The sequence below is a fragment of the Sceloporus occidentalis genome, unplaced genomic scaffold (genome assembly GCF_023333645.1).
Source record: "Sceloporus occidentalis isolate IW3139 unplaced genomic scaffold, rSceOcc1.0.p SCAF_4, whole genome shotgun sequence".
NCBI classification, from domain to species: domain Eukaryota; kingdom Metazoa; phylum Chordata; class Lepidosauria; order Squamata; family Phrynosomatidae; genus Sceloporus; species Sceloporus occidentalis.
Genome location: NW_028316984.1, coordinates 158190966 through 158217007, shown reverse-complemented (window position 1 = coordinate 158217007; position 26042 = coordinate 158190966). Strand labels below are relative to the sequence as shown.

The 26042-nt window shown below is 40.0% G+C and overlaps 1 protein-coding gene across 6 annotated transcripts in view; it reads right to left on the bottom strand.

Annotated features, from left to right (window-relative positions):
* The window catches only part of NPAS3 (neuronal PAS domain protein 3), a 948130-nt gene that overhangs the window by 488182 nt on the left and 433906 nt on the right, over window positions 1-26042 (bottom strand). For all 6 annotated transcript variants that reach the window (XM_089523551.1, XM_089523555.1, XM_089523557.1 and 3 more), the window contains one exon: window positions 6240-6322. In XM_089523551.1, coding sequence (XP_089379677.1) covers window positions 6240-6322 — 83 coding nt within the window. The remainder of the gene's footprint in view (window positions 1-6239; window positions 6323-26042) is intronic.

The window sequence follows — 26042 nt, the reverse complement described above, 5'->3', positions numbered from 1 at the left end:
ACTGCTACTATAAATAATAATAGTAAGTCAGATTTCAGAGTTACTGCATTTAAAGTGGCAATACAGTAAACCTCACCTCTGACTGTTTTACAGTATGAAATTTTAAGGTATGCCTTTTGGTTTAAGAAATTTGAAAAGCAACGTATTTAAATATGTAGAATTATCTTGAGCTGTTCATACGTGAACTTAAAAGCCGTGCAACACAGGAAAATTAAGTAATTATGCCTCCAAGTTATTTACTGCAATTAAGCTCATTTATCATATGCAAATTAGTGCAAACTGGTCTCATTAGTTACTAAATTACTCAATATGAGCTGAACAATGTAGCACTCCAGTTTGTAATGAAAAATCCCTGTAGAGGCAAGCAGGATCAATTAAGCTAATTTGCATATGCAAATATATTATCTAACTTTTACTTTCCACTATATTTAATCCTACATTTTTTGCACATTCTTGATTATATATTTTTTTTAAAGTGAGGTCAGTCACTGTCTCTATTACATTTTAGTCTTTTCACAGCTGCAAAAGAGATGGAGGGAGGGAGAGATCCTATGCAGGTTGTCCATTTCCAAATAGATATTTCAGCCAAGTTGCATACAAAATTATCCAAAGATGGTTTGAAAAATCTATCTTTCCTGCACACTCTGCAAGAAAATGCAGCGTATCCTTAACTTTTCTTTTCCACCAATAGTCCGGGAATTCTAACCAAAGTTGTACACATGCATGTCTGAATAAAATGCGCCCACATCTTAATAAAAACTCAAGGGTATTCTGTTAATTAACTGATCTTTGGTGGGAACAAATTATTCCTACTATGAGTACAACTATGTTCATGAACTACTGTATATAAAATATGTGAAGTCCTTTTCTTACTGTAACATTCTTGAGCCATATGCTTTTGGCTGGCCTTTTTTACTGTTTTGAATGTCTTGAAAATGTTTGATATGACTGAGTTAAGCCCACCATTAGTTCCACCTACAGCAAACCAATTGAAATATTATTTGTAACTTACAAGTCTCATTCATTTCATTGGGTTTACGCTAAAGATAATTAATATTGGCTTTAATCCTATACTACCTTCTGACAAATTTAATGTAAAATACTGAAAAATGTCAACTTCCTTCTATCTTTTGAAATAATTTCATTTAATTCATCAGATGAATGCCAACAAACTGGTCATATTACCATAAAGACAGTGTCCCAACTTCTTATTTATTTGTTGTGTGTGCATGACTGTGTATATATCTCTCTGTCCATACATCCTCTTACATAATATAATCCTCTCACATGCTCGTTCCATCCAGCATGGCACACATGGAGGACTGTTATAGGGCATAGCATACCCCTAGTTACTCTTCAATATGATGTGTACACATACACTTAACCATGTACACATAAGACCATTATGGAGAATGGATGCCTGTGAGGGCTCCCATATACATATCCAGCATTCCTTTCCTTCTACTCTGTCAGCATTCTATGAGCAGAGGCAGAGGGATTGAAAGGAATCTGAAGATATACACAACTTGTCCATTCTTTATCTCATCCCATGCATGCACTTATGACAAAGGGAAAGAGAGAAATATGCTTTGCTCTATTGGGTACTGTGATAGACTCTATTGGGACTCCTCTAGGCCTACCATCATCATCCTCATCATCATCATCATCATCATCATTTTATTATGATCAACAGATCCAGTAGATCCAATAGAAACTTCAAACATGAAATTAAAAACAACATCCAAAAGGAATAAAATGTACAGTAAAAACAATAAAATGATTGCTATCAGCTTTATATAAAACACATAAGAGAGCTCTAACCCTCTTTGCCTCTGAAAAAAATTTATCAACAGCCAACATTACATTTGAAGTCTTATCCTCCACCAAGAACCTGACATGAAATTAGGCAGAACATCCAACAAATTTTCTGAGTAGTGGAATAATCAGATTCTGTAAAAACTCACTGTAAAAGCTACGGGACAAAAAAAATTGCTTCATTGATGCAACACCCATATTATTACAAGGGCACTGTCTCTCTAAGTAAGGGACCCCAGTAACTAAGCCTTGGAGCAGCTTGATGGAAAAAAAACATTGCATCTGGCCTGAGAAAAAGTGCAGTAGCAAACAATATAGCACTAACTAGAATCATACTAACTTCTGCCCCTAATATTTCATGACCAAACTTACATGCAGTCAAGATGAAGAAAACCTGAGCTTCTATACACATTATATAATCATATTTAAACAGAAATGTGTTGCATTCTTATTAAATAAACAGAAGTGTATACATGTAAATCACAGCTCGCCTAGACCATACACCACCTGGAGAGTGACCAATGGGTAGGTAGATATTTCTGTGCATAAAAATTAGCTGCAGATGGAATCATGCATTTAGTATTTTTGCACTGGACATAAGTGTCTCAAAAAGAATGGGAAAATATATATTTTTAAAAAATTTCCTAGGTTGGTACAGGAAGAGAAAAAACCTCACACCAGTACCTTCTACTTCACAGGTTATTGGTGCTCTAATCAAAAATTTGGATGATAAGAGTGCTAATTTCTGTACTTTATTCATCATCCTTTATGACAATTTTGGGTTTTTTGGGGGGAGGAGTCAAAGGTTTTCTTTGGGGGAAAACAGACAGGGGAGGGGGAGCTTGAATCCGCCCCTTCTGAAGATGGGTTGGGACTGTGGCAACCACACATCATGTTTCAAATCTGCCTTAAACCCAGCCCAAAAAGGAGCGACAAAGATCCCGGACCCCTCCGCGTAAGGCAAATTGGAAACAATGGGGCTCATGCACAGTGGCGCGGCGGCGCACAGGGCGCAACGGGCGCACGTGCCCATTCAATTGAATGGGACACGCCACCCCTTCCGCCCCGTGCATGCCCTGTGGCTTGAGCACGTAAGCTCAAGTCCGCATAAAGCGCGCCCGCGTATGATGCGGGTGTGCTGTACAGTTATCTGAAATGTTTGGGATAAGAAGTGTTTTGGATTTCAGATCCCCCCCCCCCCCCAGATTTTGGAATATTTGCATAGATATCTTGGAGATGGGGCCCAAGTCTAACCATGAAATTCATTTATGTTTTATGTACACCTTATACACATAGCCTGAAGGTAATTTCATACATAATATTTTTAATAATTGTGTGAATGAAACAAAGTTGGTGTACACTGAACCATCAGAAAGTACAGGTGTCACTATTTCAGTTCCCTGTGTGGACAATTTTGGAATTGAAGCAGTTTGGGATTCAGAATTCTGGATAAGGGTACTCAATGGTAGGTTGAAGGCAGAAACAGTAAAATATACTGGAACCACATACAGTTCCAGTTTTTGGGAAAGATGGGGTGTAAAATAAAGATGGCAGTGGTGGTGATGGTGATGAGGATACTTTACACATCGATTTGTATATTATAATATGTTATAAACAGAATTGTATTTCTTAGTCACTAGTTTATATGTACTGTATATTGAAAATATTTTTACTTCCCATTTTCATGAGACTCATTCTCCAAAATCCCCAATAAACAAAATATAAACAAACATAAAAGAATAGTTAATTAAAATTCTATGGTAGTCTTCTTAGCTCTAGGAATGAGATCAAGATGAACTGTAAACATGTCACAAATAGTACTCAGAATGGTTGTATTTAGATATATTTCAATCAGTATCTCATTAATCTTTATAATATAGCAACATATGGGCACAGTCCATGCCATTTAAAAGCATTTTAGGTTTCATTGGTTTAATAACAGAGGCCTGAAACATACTGGCCAAATAAAGCGCCTTTTGGCAGGGACGTAGCTAGGATTTTGGGAAGGGTGGGGTCCAGACTAAGTGCCACCATTATAATGGGGCTTGAGTGCGGCAGCGCAGGAGCACACACCATTCATTTTTCTAATGGAAGGGGGGGGCGGACCCCAAGAATCCCCCCTTGGCTACGTCCCTGCTTTTGGGTACTTTGGCATTTAAATGATGAATGCCCCAATTGCCCAGAAGCTGCTCTGAGGCCGCCAAAGATGGGTTGATCCTGTCTGCAAAAGGAGAAGCAAAAAGCTGCTCCTGCCGGTGGCCCATTCAGGACTGCAGCAGTGTCTGGCCTCGGGACCACAGCATATGGTCACCATGGTCCCATTGGTGCAGGAGTAGCCTCTGCACCCTCTTTTTGGCCATCTGCTTGAATGGGCTTAAACCTCTTCCCTTGAAACTAACGGGAATTAAAGATACTAATGTTGCTCAAATCCTATCCATTCTATTAATATATTTCCATAGCAAATGAAAAAAATTACATAAGAAAAAAATCTGAAAGCTAGAACTGATTAAATACTGGAAAGATAATTCAATAAAACTCCTGTCTTGTACATAAAAATGGCACACAGTCTTTATGTATTTTAAACAATGTGCAGTGCATTATTATCTTGTACAGCAAGAGTCGGTGCATATTGCCTTCAAGTCACCTGTTGATTTAGGGTGACTCGATGAATTTTATACATGCAAGTTAAAGTTTAACCAGTGTAATAAAAATAACAAGGAAAACACTGAATTCACAATTTTGACAACCTTGAGAAACTCACTATACCAGCAGTTTTAGACTCCTTTCAGTATTATAACTACCTTGCCATAGTACATCTTTAAAATATGAACACTACCCATAGTAATTCTGAAAGCTGAAAGTACATATTACATAACAATGGCGGGGTACAGACTGTCCAAAAAGGGCATCCTGCCAGTGCCTGCTTTTCCGCCGGAGGGAAGTCTCAGCTGCCAAATGATGAGGCTTCCCACCAGCAGAAAAAGAATCTGCAAAAAGCAGGTTCTTTCTATGCTGCGATGGCGGCGTAAGGAGTGTGCCAGAGTGCACCATTGGTGCACTCGATATGCAAGTGCTGTGCGGCACCATGTGGCACTTGTGTAACACTGGCGGCACCCATCTGTACAGGGCGCTGCCATTTTGACGCCCTTGTCATGTGTGAGGGGCGTCTAGAAGTGCCGCCCCTCGCACGTGGCAAGGGCGTCCTCTTCGGCCCGTCTGGACTGGGCCATTGTTTCCTTATTCTAATATTTAAGAGGAATGTTTCTTACAGGTTGAAATAGTGCTGTATGGTTTGCTGTGAGGAGAACTACTATTCTTACCTCACCAAGAGTTGTGGGTTCCCCATTCCTTTTTCTTCCTCTTCTGAGGAAAAGTTCTGAAATTTCTGCTATCACTTTTGAATAGCCATGGTATGTTATACCATTCAAACAAACAGTTGTACATTTTAACTGATATGTTTTAAACCAATCACATTTAATCCAAAGGTTGTGAAACTGGTTGTTTCAACAAACAATAGATACGATTAACAAAAATTTAGATTTGGATGATACACTAGAACACAGCGGATCTAAAATGAAAGCCAAAGCTTCTGATGTCCTTCTTCTCACTACACCAAATCAGAGAAGAGGGCATAAATCTTTAGGGGATGCTAGGTTGTCCGAATGGAGCAGTTGTCTTTATTTTTTAATGTTAATATAGTATTCTGGCTTGAACAAAAAGATTAAACAAGCACACACTTCTGACAAATAATTATTTTCAATGCAATGAAAGATATAATCAAAGTACACTTCTAAAATATCTTTTCTAGATTATAAATGATAACCATCTCGACCTGTTGCTTTCAGTAGGATTCTACTATGGAATCTATCAAAACATGGCAAAAGCACATGCACTGCACATTAACATGTGTCAAAATAATCAATTTGGCAAATACTCTTGAGTAAAATTTTGGGGATCACCACATCAATTATCCAGTAAGATCTGAAAAACATGCTCTCTTCGAAAGGAAGATAATACTATTTTGAATGTCAAAGTGAAAAGAGTAGTAAAGGAATAAAAAACGTGGTGGAAAACTAAGACATAAAGGGGAAAATTAAAGCCTAAATGTGAACAAGACAAAAATAAAAATTATTTGCACAAAATAGTGATTTATACTTGTACAAACAAACACATCATTTGGGGAGCCAACAGCTACTGCACAGTGCAATACAGATAATTGTGTGAGATCTAAATTGTTACAGCACAAATAATACTTGCCCTCCCTCTCTCATTAACATTCTTTCAACCATGGCTTTCTAAAAAGGAAAAAAATGAATTCATGAAAACGTCATCATGTAAGCTGTGATCACAACACACAAAATCCAAATAGCTGATAGAAATTAAGTATTGTCAGCCTTTTTGTTTTGTAAAGCCATTGTTTTTACCTGTAAAATGTGACTTCCCAAATGAGACTCAAATACTTCAGTGGCAAGTGCACTGGGGCTTCTCCTGCGCTGGGCACCTATAACTGAATAAAAAAGCAATTATGCAATCTCTGCACATTCAGTCACAATGCATGCCTGATCTGAAACCAGTTTATTGAAGGTAACAATTAAATGTTCTATCCCAGTGGTACTCAAACTTTTTACCCTTGGGACCCCCTTTTACATCTACATGTGGAAGTTGCACACACATATACCACTCTATGTAGTACAGTTGTCCCTCCATATCAGCGGTGGTTCCATTCTGGACACACCCACCCATGGACAGTAAAGTCCCATTATTGTCAATGGATGCTAGGTCTGAAAGCAGCTGCACTGGCATGGCTCTGTGCGCATGCCACCACTGAGAATAATGGGGCAGGGCCATCTGTGGATACTCCAATCCATGGATAGCTAGCCCACTGATATGGAGGTCCAACTGTATATGAATGAAAATATTTTGTTTATTTAGTGTGCATATTTTCATTTGCATATTTATGTATATTCAGATTGTAACATTTTATAAGGAAATAACAGCATTTAAATTAGAACAGTAAATCATAAGTAAATAAATTCAATATTTAACTCAACCCATGTGTAAATGTTACACATAACAAAGTTTGATAAGAGGTGGAGGAGGAAGAATCAGAGCTTGTAGGTCTCACACAACTCCAAGAAACTCTTGTGCCTCCCTGGGGGTCCCACCCCATCATTTGATAACCACTGTTCTTTTCAAATTTGTATTTGAAAAATAAATATTAACTAAAACACTTAGGGAACTCCCATAGAACTCTAAGTATCTCTCTACTTCAGTGTAACAGGTCATTACAAAGAATGAGAGGACTGTGGCTGTCTCCATATTCACACCTAGAGCCCTTTCACATTATTCAGTTATAGCACTATGGTTCCATTTTATCTGGCATGGGAACATCCTATTGAATCCCAGGATTTGTCTTTTGGTGAGGCTCTAAAGCTCTGGCTGAGAATTCTAAATGCTCCTCCCTAAACCCCAGAATTGCATTGGATGGAAACATGGCAAAAATGGAATTATGCCACTACATTTGTGTAGTGTGGGGGGAAAACCTAGATTAGATGTTTAGGACTTCAGCTTCCAGAATTCCTGACTGCTGGCCAAGCCTGCTAGGGTTTTCTGGAATTTAGGTCCAAAACACCTGGAGGACCAAAGTTTGGGAATTGCTACCATAGATCTCACCTATTCAATCAAATTATAAAGTTCAATAATTTGACACAGCAGAGTTGGAAGTCTGGATGGAGATGGAGATGTGGGAGTATACAAAGATCTTCCACTCCAATCTTAGTGAGCTGCTTCTGTGCACACTTATTTGCACACTTAAGACTGGCTGCTACATGTGAGGGATGCTTATATAAACCTCATCTCAAGTCTTGTGAAAAGACCTCTTGAGAGAAATCTAAGCTCTCACAAGATTTGGGAGGTCTTCCTCTTATGAGACTTGAGGAGGGCCTATTATAGGTCAGCCTGATGTACTATTCTTTCATCACCTATAGAGCTGAGAAGAGTGGGAAGAGGAAGAGTGGGCTCCAGCCATGCTCACCCCAAGATGAGGCCATGTTGCTGCATACCAAATGCACTGATATTGATATGAATGGAGCTGGCACCTGCTTTTGGGACAAGGTTGGGTCACAGCCAACCAACCCCAGAACATTTGGTATGCAGCAAAATGGGATCTGCCTCTTGTGAGTGTGGCTGCCACCTGCTCTTCCAAATGCCAGGTGACTGAGAAGCATGATTTTGGACTTTGCTTGGCTGGTCAGGAAGAACGATGAAAAGCAGCAACACACCAGCTGCAATCCCAGTAGGCTCTCCAGATTCTCCAGCAATTGGTATGTAAGGCCATAGTGGTTGAGGGACAATGGCTGAGGAAAAATATGGGGTATTCAAACAGCATCAGGGTTCATTTCTGCAGCTAGAATTATGGAAACTATTTCATCCTCTTGAATCTCTAGCACCAATCAGATCAGTTGGATGGAGGAAGAAGTGTTAAGGGGTGAAAAGGGGCAAAGGTGCAGTGGGAAGGCATTGAGCTCCACCAAGAACATGTAGAATCTCACACAAATGGTGCTTTTAATTGGAACCCTTACAAAAGTGGACTTCCTCATTAATAGAGGTTTAAGCACTTTGATATACCATTCTCTTGGCAGCAAGTACAGGTAATAATGAGTGAATGGTAGCACAAAGTGTGCATCCCACCGTGAAATACTAACAGATCAGACTGAAGTTTTCAAGCATCTGGGGTGCTAATCCCCACCAACATTTCCCCCTGCAAAATCTCTTAAACTACCAATATACAACAGCCTGAAAATGCACAGTACATAATAAGCAGTCCCAAACATTAATGTGCTTTAAGTATCTGCTTGTTTTTATGCACAGGAGCTTTTTTGGTACCACTCTGATTATCAATCAATCCAGTGCAAAGAAATTTTAGAGCAATGATTTGTAAATGCCTTCTATGATATCGCACGTCAAATCTGATCTCTGCACAAAAAGACTTATGACACCTCCTGACAGGAGACAAGGGATATTGGTTTGGAAGTATAACATTATGGATGTTACATGTAATTTCTTTGCAGGAAACATTGCACTATTTATACTGAACAACAAATTTACTGCTGGGATAAAGTAATACCCAGCAAAATTAGAGATGGTGAATGCTCAAAAAGCAGCACTTTGTGTCATCTTCATCTGCTTTTAGAAAGGAAATCAAGGTCATATATAAAACCATCTCAAAACACATTTCCTGATATTTTTGCACTTTATACAGCAATATTTATCAAAATAATACATATGGTAAAAACAATAGCTTTATGGGTGGGGAGGTAGTTGTCAGAATCTTTCATTTCACAAAAGAGCTGGATGGAAACGATGTCATAATAGGACCCACTTTCAAAGTAATACCTTATTTTGTATTTTTGATCTGTCAAGGCGATTTCCACTCCTGTGATCCTAAATTAGTTTGCTCTTCCCTGCTTCCATCGCTCATTTTGCCCAAAGACAAAATCAAATTTGTCAATTTTAAGGGTTGTTTTTTGGTGAAGTGCAACACAAGTTCACAGCATATTAATTTAGATTTAGTGGGGTTGCCAGCAACTAAAAACAAACAGACTTCCTTTTCTATTCAAGATCTTTCACCATTAACTCAGTCCCCCAAAAGGAAGCAGAAACAAACACAACCTTTCTTCTGTTGGTTTGTTGAGAAAAGCTCCCAACCCCCTTTTAGTTGCCTGTGGAAACTGAATGTTTGCTCACGAAAGCTTTCACTTTTCAGATACAACAGCACCCTGGGAAGCAGACAAGGAAATTAACATCAAGTCAGAACACTGTTGTGTAGCATCAGGCTATTCTAGCTTGTAAAGAAAAGAGGCCTAAATCTGTTGTCTTGATTCCCCCACCCCCTTCTGATCCCTACGGTTCATGTTTATGACATTTGTAACATCTGCTACAAATGCTGAGGTAAGTCAGGCACAACCTTATTACTTCCAATCTGATGCTCCATTCATCCATAGGGCTTTTGTATGCCACAAGTATGTCTAGAACTGCTGGATCTACATGAAGCAGGCTGAAATTTGTGTATTTCTGAGACTCACCGTCCATAATGCATGTCATAGTTTTAAAACCCTCTTAACCTCACTCCTTTGTTGAACTGTTTGTCACTTTAAGTTACATTCATCCTGTCCAAAATATGATACAGATGTGACCACATTTCTAGCATATATATTTTGAAAGCTCCAGTGTATGCCACAATTCATTTGATTGCATGAAAAGGCTGCCTTTTAATTGATATTTCATTTTGAAACTTTATAAACTTTTGAAAACAGTACTGTCAGCAATTTCTCATTTCTTATTTAACAATTTTTCCTTTTTTAACTCTGCATATATATTTGCTTTAAAACGTACAGGCTATCATTTGCCAAAGTATACAGTCATACTAGAAACAGAATAAAATGTCATGGCTCAGTGCTATGGAATTCTGGGAACTCAAGTTTGGTGAAATATTTAGCCTTCTCTGTCAGAGAGCTCTGGCATCACAATCAACTACCATTCTCAGAATTCCATAGCATTGAGCCATGGGAATTAAAGTGGTGTCAACCTGGATTACCTCTGTAGTGTGGATGCAACCAAAATGTAGCCATGTTTAAGAAATTGCATGGTGCTCAGAGTTCACATTACAAGTATATGAGAAATGCAGATCCTGCAAACAGAGAGTTCAAGTACATAGCCACAGAAAATAGGCAGAATATGGAAAGTGCACAGTAGGAAATAAAGTGGGATCAAGCAAAAATTAAATCAAATTGGAGGTCATCCAAAAAAAAGAAAAAAAGAAAAAGAGGATAAAGCAATGGAAAGGATGATAATGTGGTTGTTGGCATGACACCAAGCAGATTGTACTAAATGGTGGTGGTGGTGGTGGGAAAGACATCAAATTTCAACTAATACTCTCAACTTTCCTTTGCCATAAATTATGACAACTTTATTCTTCCTTCCTTCCCCAATAAACTTTTCGATGAGCCATAAAGGTAGTTATGTCATCTGCTTCTTTCTTGTCCATTATAATGCCTGGCTTTGTTTTTGTAATAGTATATAAGAGTGCCTTCTGTTTGCCAAGAAAACAATCAAGCAACCCTTGATTGGAAACCATACAAATGGCCCATTACATAGCAGCTGCACTATGTGTTTTATTATGCAAGATGTGTGGTAAATATCCCATATGCCTCCATCATCTTCATCAGGCAGCAAGAATCTACAATATTGTCTTTGTAGTCAGTGTTGACTTGCAGGTAGAAACCTTTTCAGTGATGCTGTATCCTGACCGCCTAACTGCAACCTAGTTGACTGCATTGGACTACCAATGGTTTTGTTTCCGTTGAAAAGTTTTATCCAATTTGTACATGTTCCTAGTTTTCAATTGTTTTAAATTGTTTCAACCTGATATATTGCTTTATTTGTTTATTTATTGAATTTATGTCTCTCCTTTCTCCTCTGATGATTTTAGACTGTTTCAATTTCCTACCTCATGTAAATTTTATTTTTATTCTATACCACTCTGATATTATTTGATATACGGTGGGAAATTAATATTTAAATAAAAATTAATTAGAATCTGGGACTGCATACATATTACAGAAATAATCCAGTTTGACACCACTGCCATGCTGAATGCTATGGAATTCTGGGAATTGTTGTTTCCAGGGCTCTCTGACAGAGAAGGCTAAATATTTTTTTTAAAAAAAACCCTAAAACTCCCAGAATTCCATTGCATTGAACCATGGCAGTTAAAGTGGTGCCAAAATTTTACTGTACACCGCTATGATCATCGCGGAATAGCGGTCTATAAATAAAACATATTATTATTATTAAAATGCATAAATTTTGCAGTGCACGTCCAGCCATAGAATCATAGTTGAAAGAGACCACAAGGGCTATCCAATCCAACTCCCTGCCATGGAGAAATACACAATTAAAACACTCCTGACAGATGGCCATCCATCTTCTGTTTAAAAACCTCCAAAGAAGGAGACTCCACCACACTCCAAGTTAACATATTCTACTGTCGAACAGTTCTTACTGTCAGGAAGTTCTTCCTAATGTTTAAATGGAATCTCTTTGCTTCTAATTTGAATCAATAATATACCACTGGGTCATTGCTTCACTTTTAAGTCTTAGATTTTTTGTACTCACAGAGTAAGGAGAGTCCAGAATGTTCTCTAGAACAATCTGGACAGTAAGAAAGAACTATACATTCACCAACCCCATCCCATTTGCGCATACACATTCATCAATCCATGCAACTGAGGTCACAAGAGAAATTGTATTCTTTGCTAGAACAGCAGGATCATCAGCAACAAAAATAACATCATGGGACAAGTGAGATTTTGTGTCTTTTGTAAATGAAAAAATATGTTTAGCTATGAAAAATGTTTGCAAAATACTCGAAGTTTGCAAAAAATGATATTTTGGTGTTATATAATTGAGACTCAAATGGGAATGTGACATTCAACTTTATGATGAGTCATGAAACACCCTAACATTGCATATAAAAATTCCACAGCTTTTAAATATGAATTATTACATCGGGAACAATGTACCCCTCATCAACAGATAGTAGAAGCATAGTCCATTCACAATCTTGGAAAGTTTGGACAGAGGCAGGAAGACTTCTCTGTTCTTCATTTATCCTGACCATTAAAAGGTGCTAATAGGTAGTGGTTTCTTCTGGTGTGAATGGTGCTTTTGTCACCATAACAGTAGTGAATTAACATTTGATTTTACAACTGCTCCTCACATGACTGCTCCAAGTTGGAATGGAAACTCTACCATTGTTGGATGCTAATTTAGTACCAACATGATCCACCAGATATCCTTGGTTTACTGTCAACTTTATTCAACTCACAAGGATGGTAATGTGATAAATATATAACAATTTAAAGGGAAGAATTTTATAACCAGAGTATTTGATAATGAAATCATATAAATTATTGCTGCATTTGTTAACAATCTGTTAATTATGGTTGAGACTCAACACTGCCCTTCATCTTGTGAAAAATCTTTTCTACTCATGGAAAGATAGCAAAGGAATCCAGATCCAGAGGAATGCTTCCACATGCACAAACTCTTATGGACGATTGTGCATGAGACCATTGTAAAGGTCACTGGAGTTTATATGCTACTGCCTTTATCTTCCTTATTTACCATATTTCATACGATGTAAAGCAATTCCCAAGATATTGTTGTGCCTCACTTCACAAAGACTTCCGCTAATTGCACAAAACTTTAAGGAATAGCAGTAATACAATTTTTCCATCTGCTTACACTTCTTTGGAGACACACATTTCTACAATTTTTTTCTTAATTAGCTGTTGAATTTACTTTTAAAATGTTTATCCTTTTCTAGTCTCCACCTAAAATGTACTTGTCAGTCTATCATAAATCTCAGTAGGACACCAGAAAAACTAGAGACAAAGAGAGTGAGAACCAAGTATTTATGGTAATGTTCCTATTACCATGTTGTACAGTACATTGAAATAAAAGAAAAGGATAAGTAAGACAATCACTTTTAGGGGCTGTACAGACAGCTCCTAAGGGGTGGCAGGACACCACCTCTTTCATTGCTGGCCCTGATCTAGCCTTTCCACGGTGTGAAAAAAGAGCCACAAAAAGTGGCTCCTTTTTCACCTTGGAAAGGGTGCTCTAGCCACTGCTGCAGCGCATGTAAGTGCTGCAACAAAGATGAGGTGTGATGCCACCCACTGACTGGTCAGGTGGGCAGCACGGGGGTGGTGTGGGGGCAGTGTCTGGGTGGCCAGTTTGTGGACACCACACACTCACCCTGCCCTGAGACCGACTCTTTATGCCAGTCTGTTGAGGCCCTTAGTTACTCACTCAATCTGTTATAATCTTTCAGAGGGTCTGACTCACTCATAGGATAGAAATACACCATTTTAGCAATCAATGGGAGTTTTTATGTAAGATGAGTTTTTCTCTGATAATTCCCCTTGGAAAAGCTCTGTAGCTAGAAAAGAGGTAGTAACTTCTTTCTGCCTTGTCCTGTCCCTACCACCAACACCAACACCACCAACACAAGGGACAATACATAAAAGACAATGCAGAACTGGTCAATGACTCATGTAATTTAGCATGGATTAAAAGAGGATATAACAATGATTGTGAATGCTGAAAGATAAGAATACTTCTCCGAGGTTCTTGTCCCTTGTAATAGTCAAACATTCAGTTCCCCCCCTCCAGTCACCCAAAGCCTGATCAACTAACTGTAAAGTGACTGCATAACTGCACCCCATGAATTAGCACCTCTTGCCATTTTCCTCATGTCTGCCCTTCACAACAGTTTCTCTGGTTTACTACCTGTAATGTGAACTTATCAACAATCTAGAATGGCGGTGATAATTGGCTATTTTGGAATTAGAACATGTACACTTTTTATTTCATGTTGTTAGCTAATGGCCAGTTTTTTAAAAAAGCGAACAAATGTATGATAATACTGTGTTAATTTTACACAGTGAAATGGGACCTCAAATATGCTGCAAAGCACAAAGAATCACTCAGAGTCCTCAAGTTTTAAGTAGGTTTTATTATGTTAATTTTATATTTTTTTAACATTTTCCTATCATTTAGACAGGGAAAGTTATAATGAAAGGTAATAAATGAGGTGGGACAATCAATCAACATTTTAAGGAAGAATTCCGCATCGGATGCCAAAATTGAACTGAGTATAATTAACCCAAGGTTCTCATAAGAACTGAGTTTGCAACAAGCCAATTATTTCTGCTGGTGTTCCAGATGCTCTTTTATCTGTTCCTAATAGAATGAGTTGGGAGCCAAAATCTGCCTATTTAAAAATCTATATAGTTTTAGATAAAAGAAAGCATAATTTAAAGGAACTATCAAATCCATGATTATACCCATATTGGGGGTCAGCATGAGGTAGTGCTTTCAGCATTGAGGTAAGATTCTGGAGACCAGGGTTCAAATCCTCACTCAGCCATGGAAAACCACTGTGTGATCTTAGGCAAGTCACACTCTCTCAGTCTTAGAGGAAGGCAAAGGCAAATCCTTTGTGAGCATATCTTATCAGGAAAACCCCATGATAGGTTTACCTTAGAGCCACCATAAGGCACAGAATAACAATATCTAGATTATGTGAAGTCGAAGATTTTCATGGCTGGCATCCATAGTTTTTTGTGGGTTTTTCGTGCTATCTAGATTAGATATAGGTTTGAGAGAGCATTGGTGATCATTGTGATCTGTATTTGCAGGAGAATGGAAGAAGTTTTCCTCATCATTAATTCTGAACTTTGCAAAACTTTTCATGTTGTTAAACATAACAATGCATTTGATATTACATTTAGAAAATTTGGATGAACTTAGTGGACAACTTGTGATGTTGTTGTCTTTTCCCCACATTAAAACCAAAGACAAAAGGCAAAGTATAAATGCTTTAAAAAAGTTAAATAAATCAGCAAATGAAGTATGGGATGAAACAGATGGTCCAAATAAAGTGGTTTGAAACCTCTTAGAAGGCAGGGCATTTTGATGATGCACACCTTGAAAGTGGGCCAAAACCAGACTGAAGACATGTTCCAGGGCTAAAAAACAGAGCAAAAAGAACTTGGGATGTTCCGACTTGGCCCAGAAAATGCACACCTTCAACCCTGCATATAAATACTCCTATGTGAGAGCAGTTCTGAAGGAGCAATGCATCCTAACCCTAGCCCTGAAGTTGCATATAAATGCACCAATGCAGATGTACATTTAAAAAGGATGGAGCCGGCGTACTCAAGTTGTCGGGGCCGCAAGGCAAAAAATGGAAACTGTGACACCTCCAATGGATGTAAGTACAATATACACAAACCAGACAGTCCAAGAGCAGGCATGGGGTAAAGGGGACATGTGAGGGGGTGGCATGATTGTGCTTTGCCAGTGTTTTACTGATGCACTGATGTCCTATACCAGTGAAAAATAGCAGGTGTGATTGTGTGGCTGATTAAATGTGAGGCCATCCAAATGGGATAACATCAAGGCAACAGGCAGTTGCCAGTGGTGTGCTTGTGCGACAGTGCACATGCATGGTGGGGAGGCAAAAAAAAATTTACCCCATGGCACAGCTTGATGCCACACCATGTGGTCAGGCCATGCACATTTGGGCCACACTGGGACTGGCTCGTATGGACAGCAAGGGCTTGACCCACTTCCAGAAAATGCATGTTCCACCACATATGAAGGTAATTGGTGTAGCAAAATGTTTACAGATATTCATGTTCATAACAAACTACAAAAAAAAAAGAAAGAAAGAAAGAAAAGAAAAGAAAGAAGCATATTTCCATGTAGACATTTAAAGAAATACTAGGTCCTGGCGACGTGCTAGGGTTGCCTCAGGGTGCCATTTCCAGATGCCCCGCAACCCTAGGACATCACCAGGACGTCATCACTGCATGGCACCGTATATATGGCGCACGTAGCGATGACTTCACTGGTACGCACTGTCTAGATGGGCGTGCACAGCAGCGATGTGTTAGTGCTGTCGCAGGCAGTTTGCAGCGGTGCTAAAAGGAGCCGCTTTTCAGCACTCCTTTGTTTTCCATGTAGCTGAGCCACACAATTTGGTTGCTGTGGCGTGGCTACATGGAAAAGAGAGGCAGCTCCCGTCCACCTCTTTTTGACGGTCTGTACCCCGCCCTATTCTTCTTTTTACAAAATGACAGACATAAAAACAGGGTGAAATGAGTATCTGCTTAAGAAAAATGAAAAAATGTGAACATTATAGAAAGTAAAACTGATTCACCTCTGTTGATATTATCATTCTTGTACTAGCTTTCACCTCTTGGGCCCTAAACAGATGGGCCAAATAAACTGTTTTCCCCTCTTTGGCCCTAAACAAATGGACCAAATAGACTGGCTTTCCCCTCTTGGACCCTAAACAGATGGAACAAAGAGACTGGCTTTCACCTCTTGGGCCCTATACAGATGGGCCAAAGAGACTGGCTTCCAGCCACTTTGGGGCAGGGTGTTTAGATGACTCTCCCTCTGAGGCCACCTAAGGTGGCCCAAAGCTGTCAGCAAAAGGAGCAGATTTAATGAACTCCTGCCAGTTGCCCATTTGGGACCACACTGGTGGCCTGCTTCAGGAGCAGGATGTCCAGTCGCTGTGGTCCCAGTGTGACTGGTGCCAGACAAGCCAGAGGCTGCTCCTTCCAGAAAATCTGCTTTGGCCATTGGACAGGTGGACAAAGGAGGGCCTCTACTTACATTTTTTATGAATGTGATTCATATTCCACCTTTACTCATAGGAGCCCACATTGTACATAAATGTACACTTAAAATCGTGAAATGGAAATATTGGCGGGATACAGACGGGCAGGGGAAGACGTCTTGGAGGTGTATTCTGCTGAATACGGAGCCTCCAGACCGCCCACCCCGGGGGCGTGGCTCAGGAGATGGGGCTTCCACATGGGGGGCAGTGAAGACGCCTCACCTGGGGCCGTTTCTGACCCGCAGTTTCCAAACCGCCGCCTCGGAGGACGCTGCAAAGAGAGAGGCAGCTTCCTCACGGGCGGCCAAAAACGGGGCTTTTTTTTCCTTTGCCGGCTGGCGGATGCGCAGCTGCGCAGCTGCAGCGCTAAGCAGCGGCGGCAGAAAGCCTATGTGCACATTTAAAGTGCCCAAGCCCCTTTAAAACTTTTCCCCCCGCTCTGCCCAAGAACAATGGTGGTCTCCTGCCAGCTGGTGATCAGCTGGTGTTGGCATCCTTGTCCTCTTGCACTTTGCCAGTGTCACCAGCATCATGGATGCCTCCTCTCCTTTGGTCCCCGCGCTCCTGCTGAATCTGCAATGCACAGCCACAGCTGTCGCCGCTGCCACCGCTGTCCCCCTGCCATCCCCCATCCCCTCCCTTGTACATATGTAAATATTTACAGTTTTAGTGGTTTTTATTGTTAGGTGAAAATGGTACAGGAATGTGTGTAGGGGCTCACTTTAAAGTCCAAACTTTCCAAGCAGCGCATGCGTACATGTTGCTCTAGGGTTAGGGTTAGGGTTAGGGTTAGGGTTACGAGTCTTAAAATGCGCTGCAGCTGTGCTGCAGCTTCCACACCTGCATGGCAGCTGACGCTGCAATTAAAGCCTGACTGCAAACTGCGCATGTTCCAGGACCCCGACTCATTATGCGACGCAGCTGACTCGGAGCTTTTAAATGGGCAACTTAAATTAGCGGCGTAGCAATTCTGGCGTACCGGTGCAGCAGCTTACATACAGAGCTGCGCAGCTGCGCATCAAACGGAAAAGAAGCGGAGAAAAGCAGCACCTTTTTAATGCCGCTTCTTCCCGCTTGGGGCATGCGGGGGGCGTGTTCATGGCGGCATTCAGGTAAGGCCCGTCTGAAGGCTCTACCTTCATGACGTCATGAATACACCCCTTTTTGCCCGTCTGTATCCCGCCACTGAAAAGCCTAAATTACAAATGTCTGACAAAATATGATAAAATAGTGTAAGCAAAGAGCCACAATGAAAGAAGACAGCTCCTTGTAGGTACAAGGACAAATCTTATCACATTCCTTCCCCCAGTCACAGTTCCAACGTTTTCTCTCTGACAGTCTGTAGCCACTAGAACAGGGGAGTAGTCTTTCTTCTGTGAGGTCATCTTTCCTGCAAAATCCTTTCCTTTTCATTACCTTCAAGTATGCATTTCCCAATTGCTGTGTTAAAATGTAATGGTGTAAATCACCAAGAGCATTCTAATCTCTATAGGTTGCTACCTTTCTTTGTGCTGTTTTTAAAAGAAACAGAAGCTGTTTATTAAACTGTTTGATCATAATGAAAAAGACATGGTTTGGCTTATCATGAGATGCATGTACTGTACTGCTAGATGTTTCCTTGTCTCAAAGTACCAAAGCAGAGGAGCAGTTGCAATAGTTTTCCTGACCCTTTTCTTCTTGCTGGTCAGATTCTCAGTGGTCAAGGAACATTATTTTTCAATAGTGCTTTCTGGGATGCAGTCAAGGGCTGTATCTGCCCTGCAGAAATAATCTGGTTTGACCCCATTTTAACTGCCATGCTTCAGTGTTATGGAATGCTCTGCTCTGGTGCCACAACAAAGTACACATCCCAGAATGCCATAGCATTGGACCATGGTATTTAAAGTGGTCTCAAAGTGGATTATTTCTGAAGTGCAGATGCAGCCAAGCATGACACATTTGGAATGCAATGTGCCAAGGACTGAATGTGTCCTAAGAGTTTCTGAAGATCACTAGCATACATCATATTTATAAACTATGTGTATGTCTTCCATTTAACTTGCACTTTCTTTTTGCATTTCCCCCCAAACATTGTAACAGTTTACTCTCCAGATTATTCTACAGGATAGACACAATCTACCCTTGTGGGTGTGCTTCTAACACTGTGGCAAGCTTTCTTTTAGACATCTCTTCTGGTAGAGATTTGCTGGAAGTTCTTGCTGTTTATATATGCAGATAACATCATTTTTAATTTTTTAATTTATTATTATTATAATTATTATTATTATTTTGCAATGACTTGCAGGGCTGCTTCAAGCTTGGACACCTCTATGTCAAGCCTGGACACTCTTAAGAAGAATCTTTAGTCAGGAAATTATTCAAATGTGAGATAAGAATTTTTAAGATGCATCATCATAACATCCTCAAGATGGGCCAAACACACAATTGTTTTTTTGTTCTTATGAAGATTAAAATGATACGCCACCTGGTATGCACAAGGATTAAAAAATAGTTTTAAAAGGATGAAGTAAACAAATAATGAAATTTCTGAATTATGTGAACAAAGCATTTTTAAGAGACTTGTTGAATGTCATAATAACAACATTGACATGTATTAAATACAAGATTCTTTCTGATAATATAATTAGGTCTGATTGCTAAAAACACCTCTGGGTGTTTGTGGTTTTTAGGGTTCCTTGCATGCAATTATAAACCTCCAGTAGTGAGTAGATCTATGGACTTCTAGAAGTTCTTGGTTAAGCAAATATGGACAGCATTCAGAGAGATGCTGTTAAGTACCCCAGACATCTGTAGGATAAACAATGCCCAACCCAGCTACAGCCTTGTTCTAAATGCAGTGAAGGAAGACAAGTACTTAGATCCTTTCTCTCAGCCATACTGTCTACAAGCTATAACCCCAACTTTTATTTCAGTTTCTTTAGTTTTCTTTCAAATTTCCCAGAAGGGTCAAACCTGATGCAGGCTTGAAATATTTTATTGTTTTCTCAGATATGAAAGCTATAACTATATGTTGAATTCTAAAGGAGAAACATGGATAGCCTCTAGCACAATCTAGGCGGGTTACAAACCACCCATTTGGGGTGGGCTGTACCCGCCCCTTTCCCCGGTGTATTGTGGCCTCAGCTGCCAGAACGGCAGCTGCTGAGGCCCCGATCCGCCGCTTTTCAGGCTGCAGGGAAGCGGCAAAACGCCACTTCCCCGCAGCCTGAAAAGGGGTGTCCTTGGGGCTTGAAGCCCCAAGGACACCCCACGGCGGCAGGGAGGAGGAGAAAGGGGCCGCTTGGCCCCTTTCTCCATTGCTTCGCTGGGCACAGCCATCTGAAGGCTGTGCCCAGCGACGCAAAGTGGCGATGCAAACCAGGAAGGAGCTCTAAAATGGAGCTCCTTCCTGGTCTGTGCTAAGGGCGCACTAGGCGCCCTGGCGCGGGGCGAGGATGTCACATCCACGCCACCCCATATAGAGGCGGCGCGGCCGTGACGTCCTCATGGCAGCAGCCATCTGGAATGGCCGCCATCATTTTTTACGCGCAGAGCGCGTATTAGGGTTAGGGAGGTGTGGAAGCACCACACCTCCCTAACCCTAGTACGCGCTCTGCGTGTACTTTAATGGTGGTGTGTAACCCGCCCTAGTTTCTCATTGCGGATTTGACAATGGCTAAGTCCATTAGCCAGTTTAAATCCTGGCCATGGAATGGCCATGGCTCTTCCACATACAGAAATAGATAAAATAAAGCTATACCATAAAATGCCATACCATTGCAGGACCCTTAAAGGTACATTGAAGGTAATACAAAAATATATGTATTTTATATTTCACTGCATTTTTGTTGATATTACCATTGAACTTTCCACCTTACTTAAAATCTTTTCCCTGTGTAGCCATGCCCTATCAACATATGTATGAGGTTATGTTTTTCTCATCCCAACGTACTGCATTTTGCATTTCTCTTCACTGAATCTCATCTTCCATTCTGATGCCCAGTCACTCACTATGGAGTATATATTCAGCAGAAATTCACAGGGCTCCAACACTATAGCTCATGGTAGTATATACTCCCCAGTCAATAAGCAGAGAAAAGCTTCCACTCCAACACATACATATGTAGAAATATCCCTAGAGTCTCCTGTTCAGCCCATTCTACAATGTTGATGGCTGGACTATGTTTATTGTTAGTCCATCTGGACAACAGATGTGGTACTTAATGGCTGCAGTGCTTCAGATTATAGGCTAGTGAATATTTTTAACTGACACAATAGGCTGACTGGCTGGTCTCTGGTAATTTAGAGACTTATATGTAGTTTACTTATGCAAACACAAGAAAAGAAAACTGATTGAGAATTTTTTACCCATATGATTGAAGCTGGAGGCTTTGAACAGAGAGCATAACATTTGCATCAGTCAAGTACAGAGCTTGGCAAGCCTCTATTGAGTCCATTAAAACAAGGAAAGGTGCATGAATTTCAAGCTTGGAGGCCTCTAATTACCTCATGCTTAAAATTTAACTATGAAACTCAGATAAATTGCTGCACTAAAACCACAGAAGACCCTCCACCTGATCCATGCCGGTGAATCTAAAATTAAGTAATGCTGATCCTTGTGAGACATCCACTCAGCCATTAGGGTATTAATTTTGAACCAATTTCTAAGAGGTATGTAGGGATTATTTAGATTTTATTGACAGAACTATTTGAAATCATATTAGCTGCAAAGCATGAGAGCTATTACAATCCTCAAGAACATTGGCAGGCCTGTAGTTACTGTAGTTGATTAAGTCTCTGATTATTGGAATTTTTGCAATGGAATTGTGATGGTTATATTATTGTTTTGTTTAACAAGCTGAGCATTTCTTGCAAAGGCAATATATCAGTTATAAAAGATACAAATAAATAAGTACACATTCTTTTAGATAGCAGAGATTTGTATCTTATTTAGTTCTATGCCTGACCTATTGTATTAATTAGCCCAACAGCAGCTTCACATGGGGTGAGTGGTGCATTTGGTTTACACAAAAGTGTAACCAATCTGAATGAACCCAGCTGGAGTCCCACCATATTGCAATGTCAGAATGCATGGACTGTATTCCCAGCAAAGGGTATATTCGTAACAATCACCATGTTAAATTAAGATTATATATGCAGTCAGACCAAAAATGTTAATTGCTAAAAATGACAAATGTTCAAAATAAATTGTTCAGTGTTCTGCCATTGAAAACATTCATATTTTACTCAGTCTATACCACAGAGCAGTAGTTTTTCCATGCCAATATTATCCTGGGCTATTTATCTAGTTACAAAGTTCTACAGACATGAAATATTTTAAGAAGTCCTCTGGAAATGGCCTGAGGTAATTTCAAACTTAACAGACCCTGTCCCACCAGAGCTCATTACAGTGAATTTTATAACAAAGTACCCTGTACTTAATTTTCAGAGTTTAGCCAAGCGTACCAGAAATGCAGCTGCATTAAGTGCAATTAATGGTATAATAAAAGCAGTGGAGGGCTGTTTAACACTCAAGAACCAGCAGTAAACAGTGGCTTCATGTTCTCTAACAGTCAGTGATGTGTCAAAATGCCAGAAGTAAAAGATTTCCTCTACTTAGGGAGAAAAAGAACATTTCCTTCTAAAGGAGGGTGGGGGAGTCTGCAAATGATCCCCTCCAGTTATGCCATCAGCATTCCTCACTCGCTTTGAGAAAGTGTGGAAAACAATAAATCCATATTCCCTTCAGTGAGAAGAGGCAAATTCAATTTAACAAACAATAAGACTAACGGGAAGTGACTAATATAACACACAGAATGATCCTCAACCTAGTTCACTCTCAAAGGAAAAATAGAAAAATATACATTTGTGAAAGCAATCAGAAGTACCTTTTCTGTATTGTTTAGTAAGAACAAATCTGAGCAATTTGATAAATTATATAACTATGTTGGGGGTAATGAACATATGGATTGTGTCTGACATTGTCATGCTGCTGGTGACTAAAATTTCTAGTCACAAATCACCTCCTCCTATTTTTTCAGGGATTCCCTTTCCATCTCAGTTTTCACTGACACAGGTTCAGGAGAAGGCCTGACCATCTGTGGCATCAGAGGAGATTTGGGGACATGCTGGAAGATGGAAGCAAGGGCATATGTTTCTGAAACTTCTCTCATGACAATGTGGTGTTAGAGGTGTTATGACTTGACTATTATCCTAAAAGCTTGTTCTTGCAAAAGTATAGATCTGTGGGTTTGGCATCAATATATATATATATATATATATAGAGAGAGAGAGAGAGAGAGAGAAAGAGAGGGAGGGAGGGAGGGAGGGAGGGAGAAGAAATTATATTGAGAATCAGAAGAGCCATACCAAGTTATGGAGGAAAATACAATCTATAATATTCTGTTGGGAATTTATGACATCATAAACCAACTTACAGTGTACACTTTAGAAATGCAGCATTATGCAATGGTCATCTTTTCAGGACCTGCTGTTCAAGTAGAACACTGCACTAGATGAACTGCACAATGGTTGCAATATGCAACAGTATGGCACTTTCCAGGGCAGGATGCCATTGTGCAATGATACTACAAGGAATGGGAGCAACATCCCTCCACACAGCCATAGGGCGGTGGTAATCAAGAAGGGGATGCAGTGGAAAGACATGGGTGCCCTGAGCCCAGCCAGAACAATGTCATCATGCTTTGCAGTGTTCACATTGTACAACAGAACATCTTGCACAATGCCTTGTTGTGCATTGCTGCAGTTCTCTAAAATGGTTGCATATCAAGTCAGTGATGTAGCTCCCCTCATCATAAAGTTATACAACACAGCCCAAGATGCAGGATCTTTGGTCCCCATTATATATAACTTGTTCCAAATGGAAATACAGTCACCCCTCAAAGTTCACAGACCTGAAATCGGTGGACCTGATGATCTGCAGAGGGGCGACCCACCATTGAGGTGAATGGGGTGTGATCCCATGGTCGTACGCAGGAGCACAGCCCATTCATTTCAATGGGACTTGATTATCCTAACTCACGGGGGGTCCAGAACAGATCCCTGCGAGTTAAGAAGGGTGACTGTACTATCATATCTTTTTTTTCTAGGTCAACTAAAAGTAGCAATGTTGTGAGGTGTTTTTTTTTTAATACAACAACCTTTCACAGCTGTATCCAAAGCTATTCTAAATATAATTATTTGAGGCAGCTTTATAAGAGATATTATATCTTAAGTGCTGAAGAAACAACAGTCATATATTTTTCCTTCTAATAATTTCCTGCTAAAAACAAAGTCAATGTTTGCAATATTAAAGAGAAAGGAAGGGGCAGGGAGGCTATTTAGCTTGGACATCAAAATCAAAGTGGACCTGGAATTTAGCCTATTGTTAATTTGGGGACATCTTGTTTTATGTGTATTCCTCCAGACCAAATCAGGAATGGACACACCATGCTTAATTCTCAGTGGTGACACTGCACAAAAGCTAGATTTTACCTTTAAAAATCTGTTATTTGTTCTTATTACTTCTTCTAACTCGAGCAGATCCATTCACTCAGTGGGGTTTGTATACCTATTGACTTATCATTCAAGAATTCAAGAACTGAGTCAGTAGGCCTACTCAAGGTGGGACTAGCAATTAGATATATGTAAGTGTATAAGGCTAGAAAGGGTTTTATTAAGTAAAATAAAGTGGAAATTATGTCTCATACATTTTTGTGCCTTAAATGTGCGATGCGGCAGCTAACAAGGCCAATGTGATTTTAGGCTGCATCAATAGAAGTATCGTATCTAGATCCAGGGAAGTAATAGTGCCACTATATTCTGCTCTGGTCAGGCCCCACCTGGAATATTGTGTCCAGTTCTGGGCGCCACAATTCAAAAAGGACATTGAGAAACTGGAGCATGTCCAAAGGAGGGCGACTAAAATGGTGAAAGGTCTGGAAACCTTGCCCTATGAGGAACGACTCAGGGAGCTGGGGATCTTTAGCCTGGAGAAGAGAAGGTTAAGAGGTGATATGATAGCCCTATTTACATACTTGAAGGGATGTCATATTGAGGAGGGAGCAAGCTTGTTTTCTGCTGCTCCAGAGACTAGGACCCGGAGCAATGGATGCAAGCTGCAGCAAAAGAGATTCTACCTCAACATTAGGAAGAACTTCCTGACAGTAAGGGCTGTTCGACAGTGGAACACACTCCCTCAGAGTGTGGTGGAGTCTCCCTCCTTGGAGGTCTTCAAACAGAGGCTGGATGGCCATCTGTCGGCGATGCTTTGATCTGGATTTCCTGCATGGCAGGGGGCTGGACTGGATGGCCCTTGCGGTCTCTTCCAACTCTATGATTCTATGACATCCTTCATATGTGTTTTTTATTTTTATTTGTGTTTTAAGAGTTTGTAGTTTAGTTGTTTTATATTAAAACTGTTATATGTGAATAAAAATATATTTTTAAAAATTATGTTTCCATGTGTTATCGTTGTTTTTGTTTGTTTGTTTTAGGGTTAGGGGCCTGAAACACAGGGAAGGTCTGAGAGGAAGTGAATATTAGCAATATTCACTGATCCATTTTACATGTATTTCAAATAGAAGAACATGTTTTCTGCAATTAAGGAAGCTTAGAAAAATACAACTATTTGCTTTTACAACCTTAATCTGATTCATCATAGGGCTCTTCATAAAATGGTACTGGTGACAAACTATAAAGAACTATACAGCTCAGGGTCAGGTTCTTTGAAGGACTATACTATATTCTCCTATCCAAATCTGGCTGAGTGTTGAGATCTTCTTGGGAGGCCCTGCTCTGTGTCCCACCACCCCATAGGTACTTTTAGGACCATGGGACATGGCATCATCCTTACTATCTTTCTGCATACAGGTAGAATCCTTTTTATTCCAGCAGCCATTTGGATTGATTTTTCAGGGAAAATGTGTCATTTATAATATGACAGCCTTTACGTGTTGTTTTTGTTGAATCTGTTTTCAAATTTTAT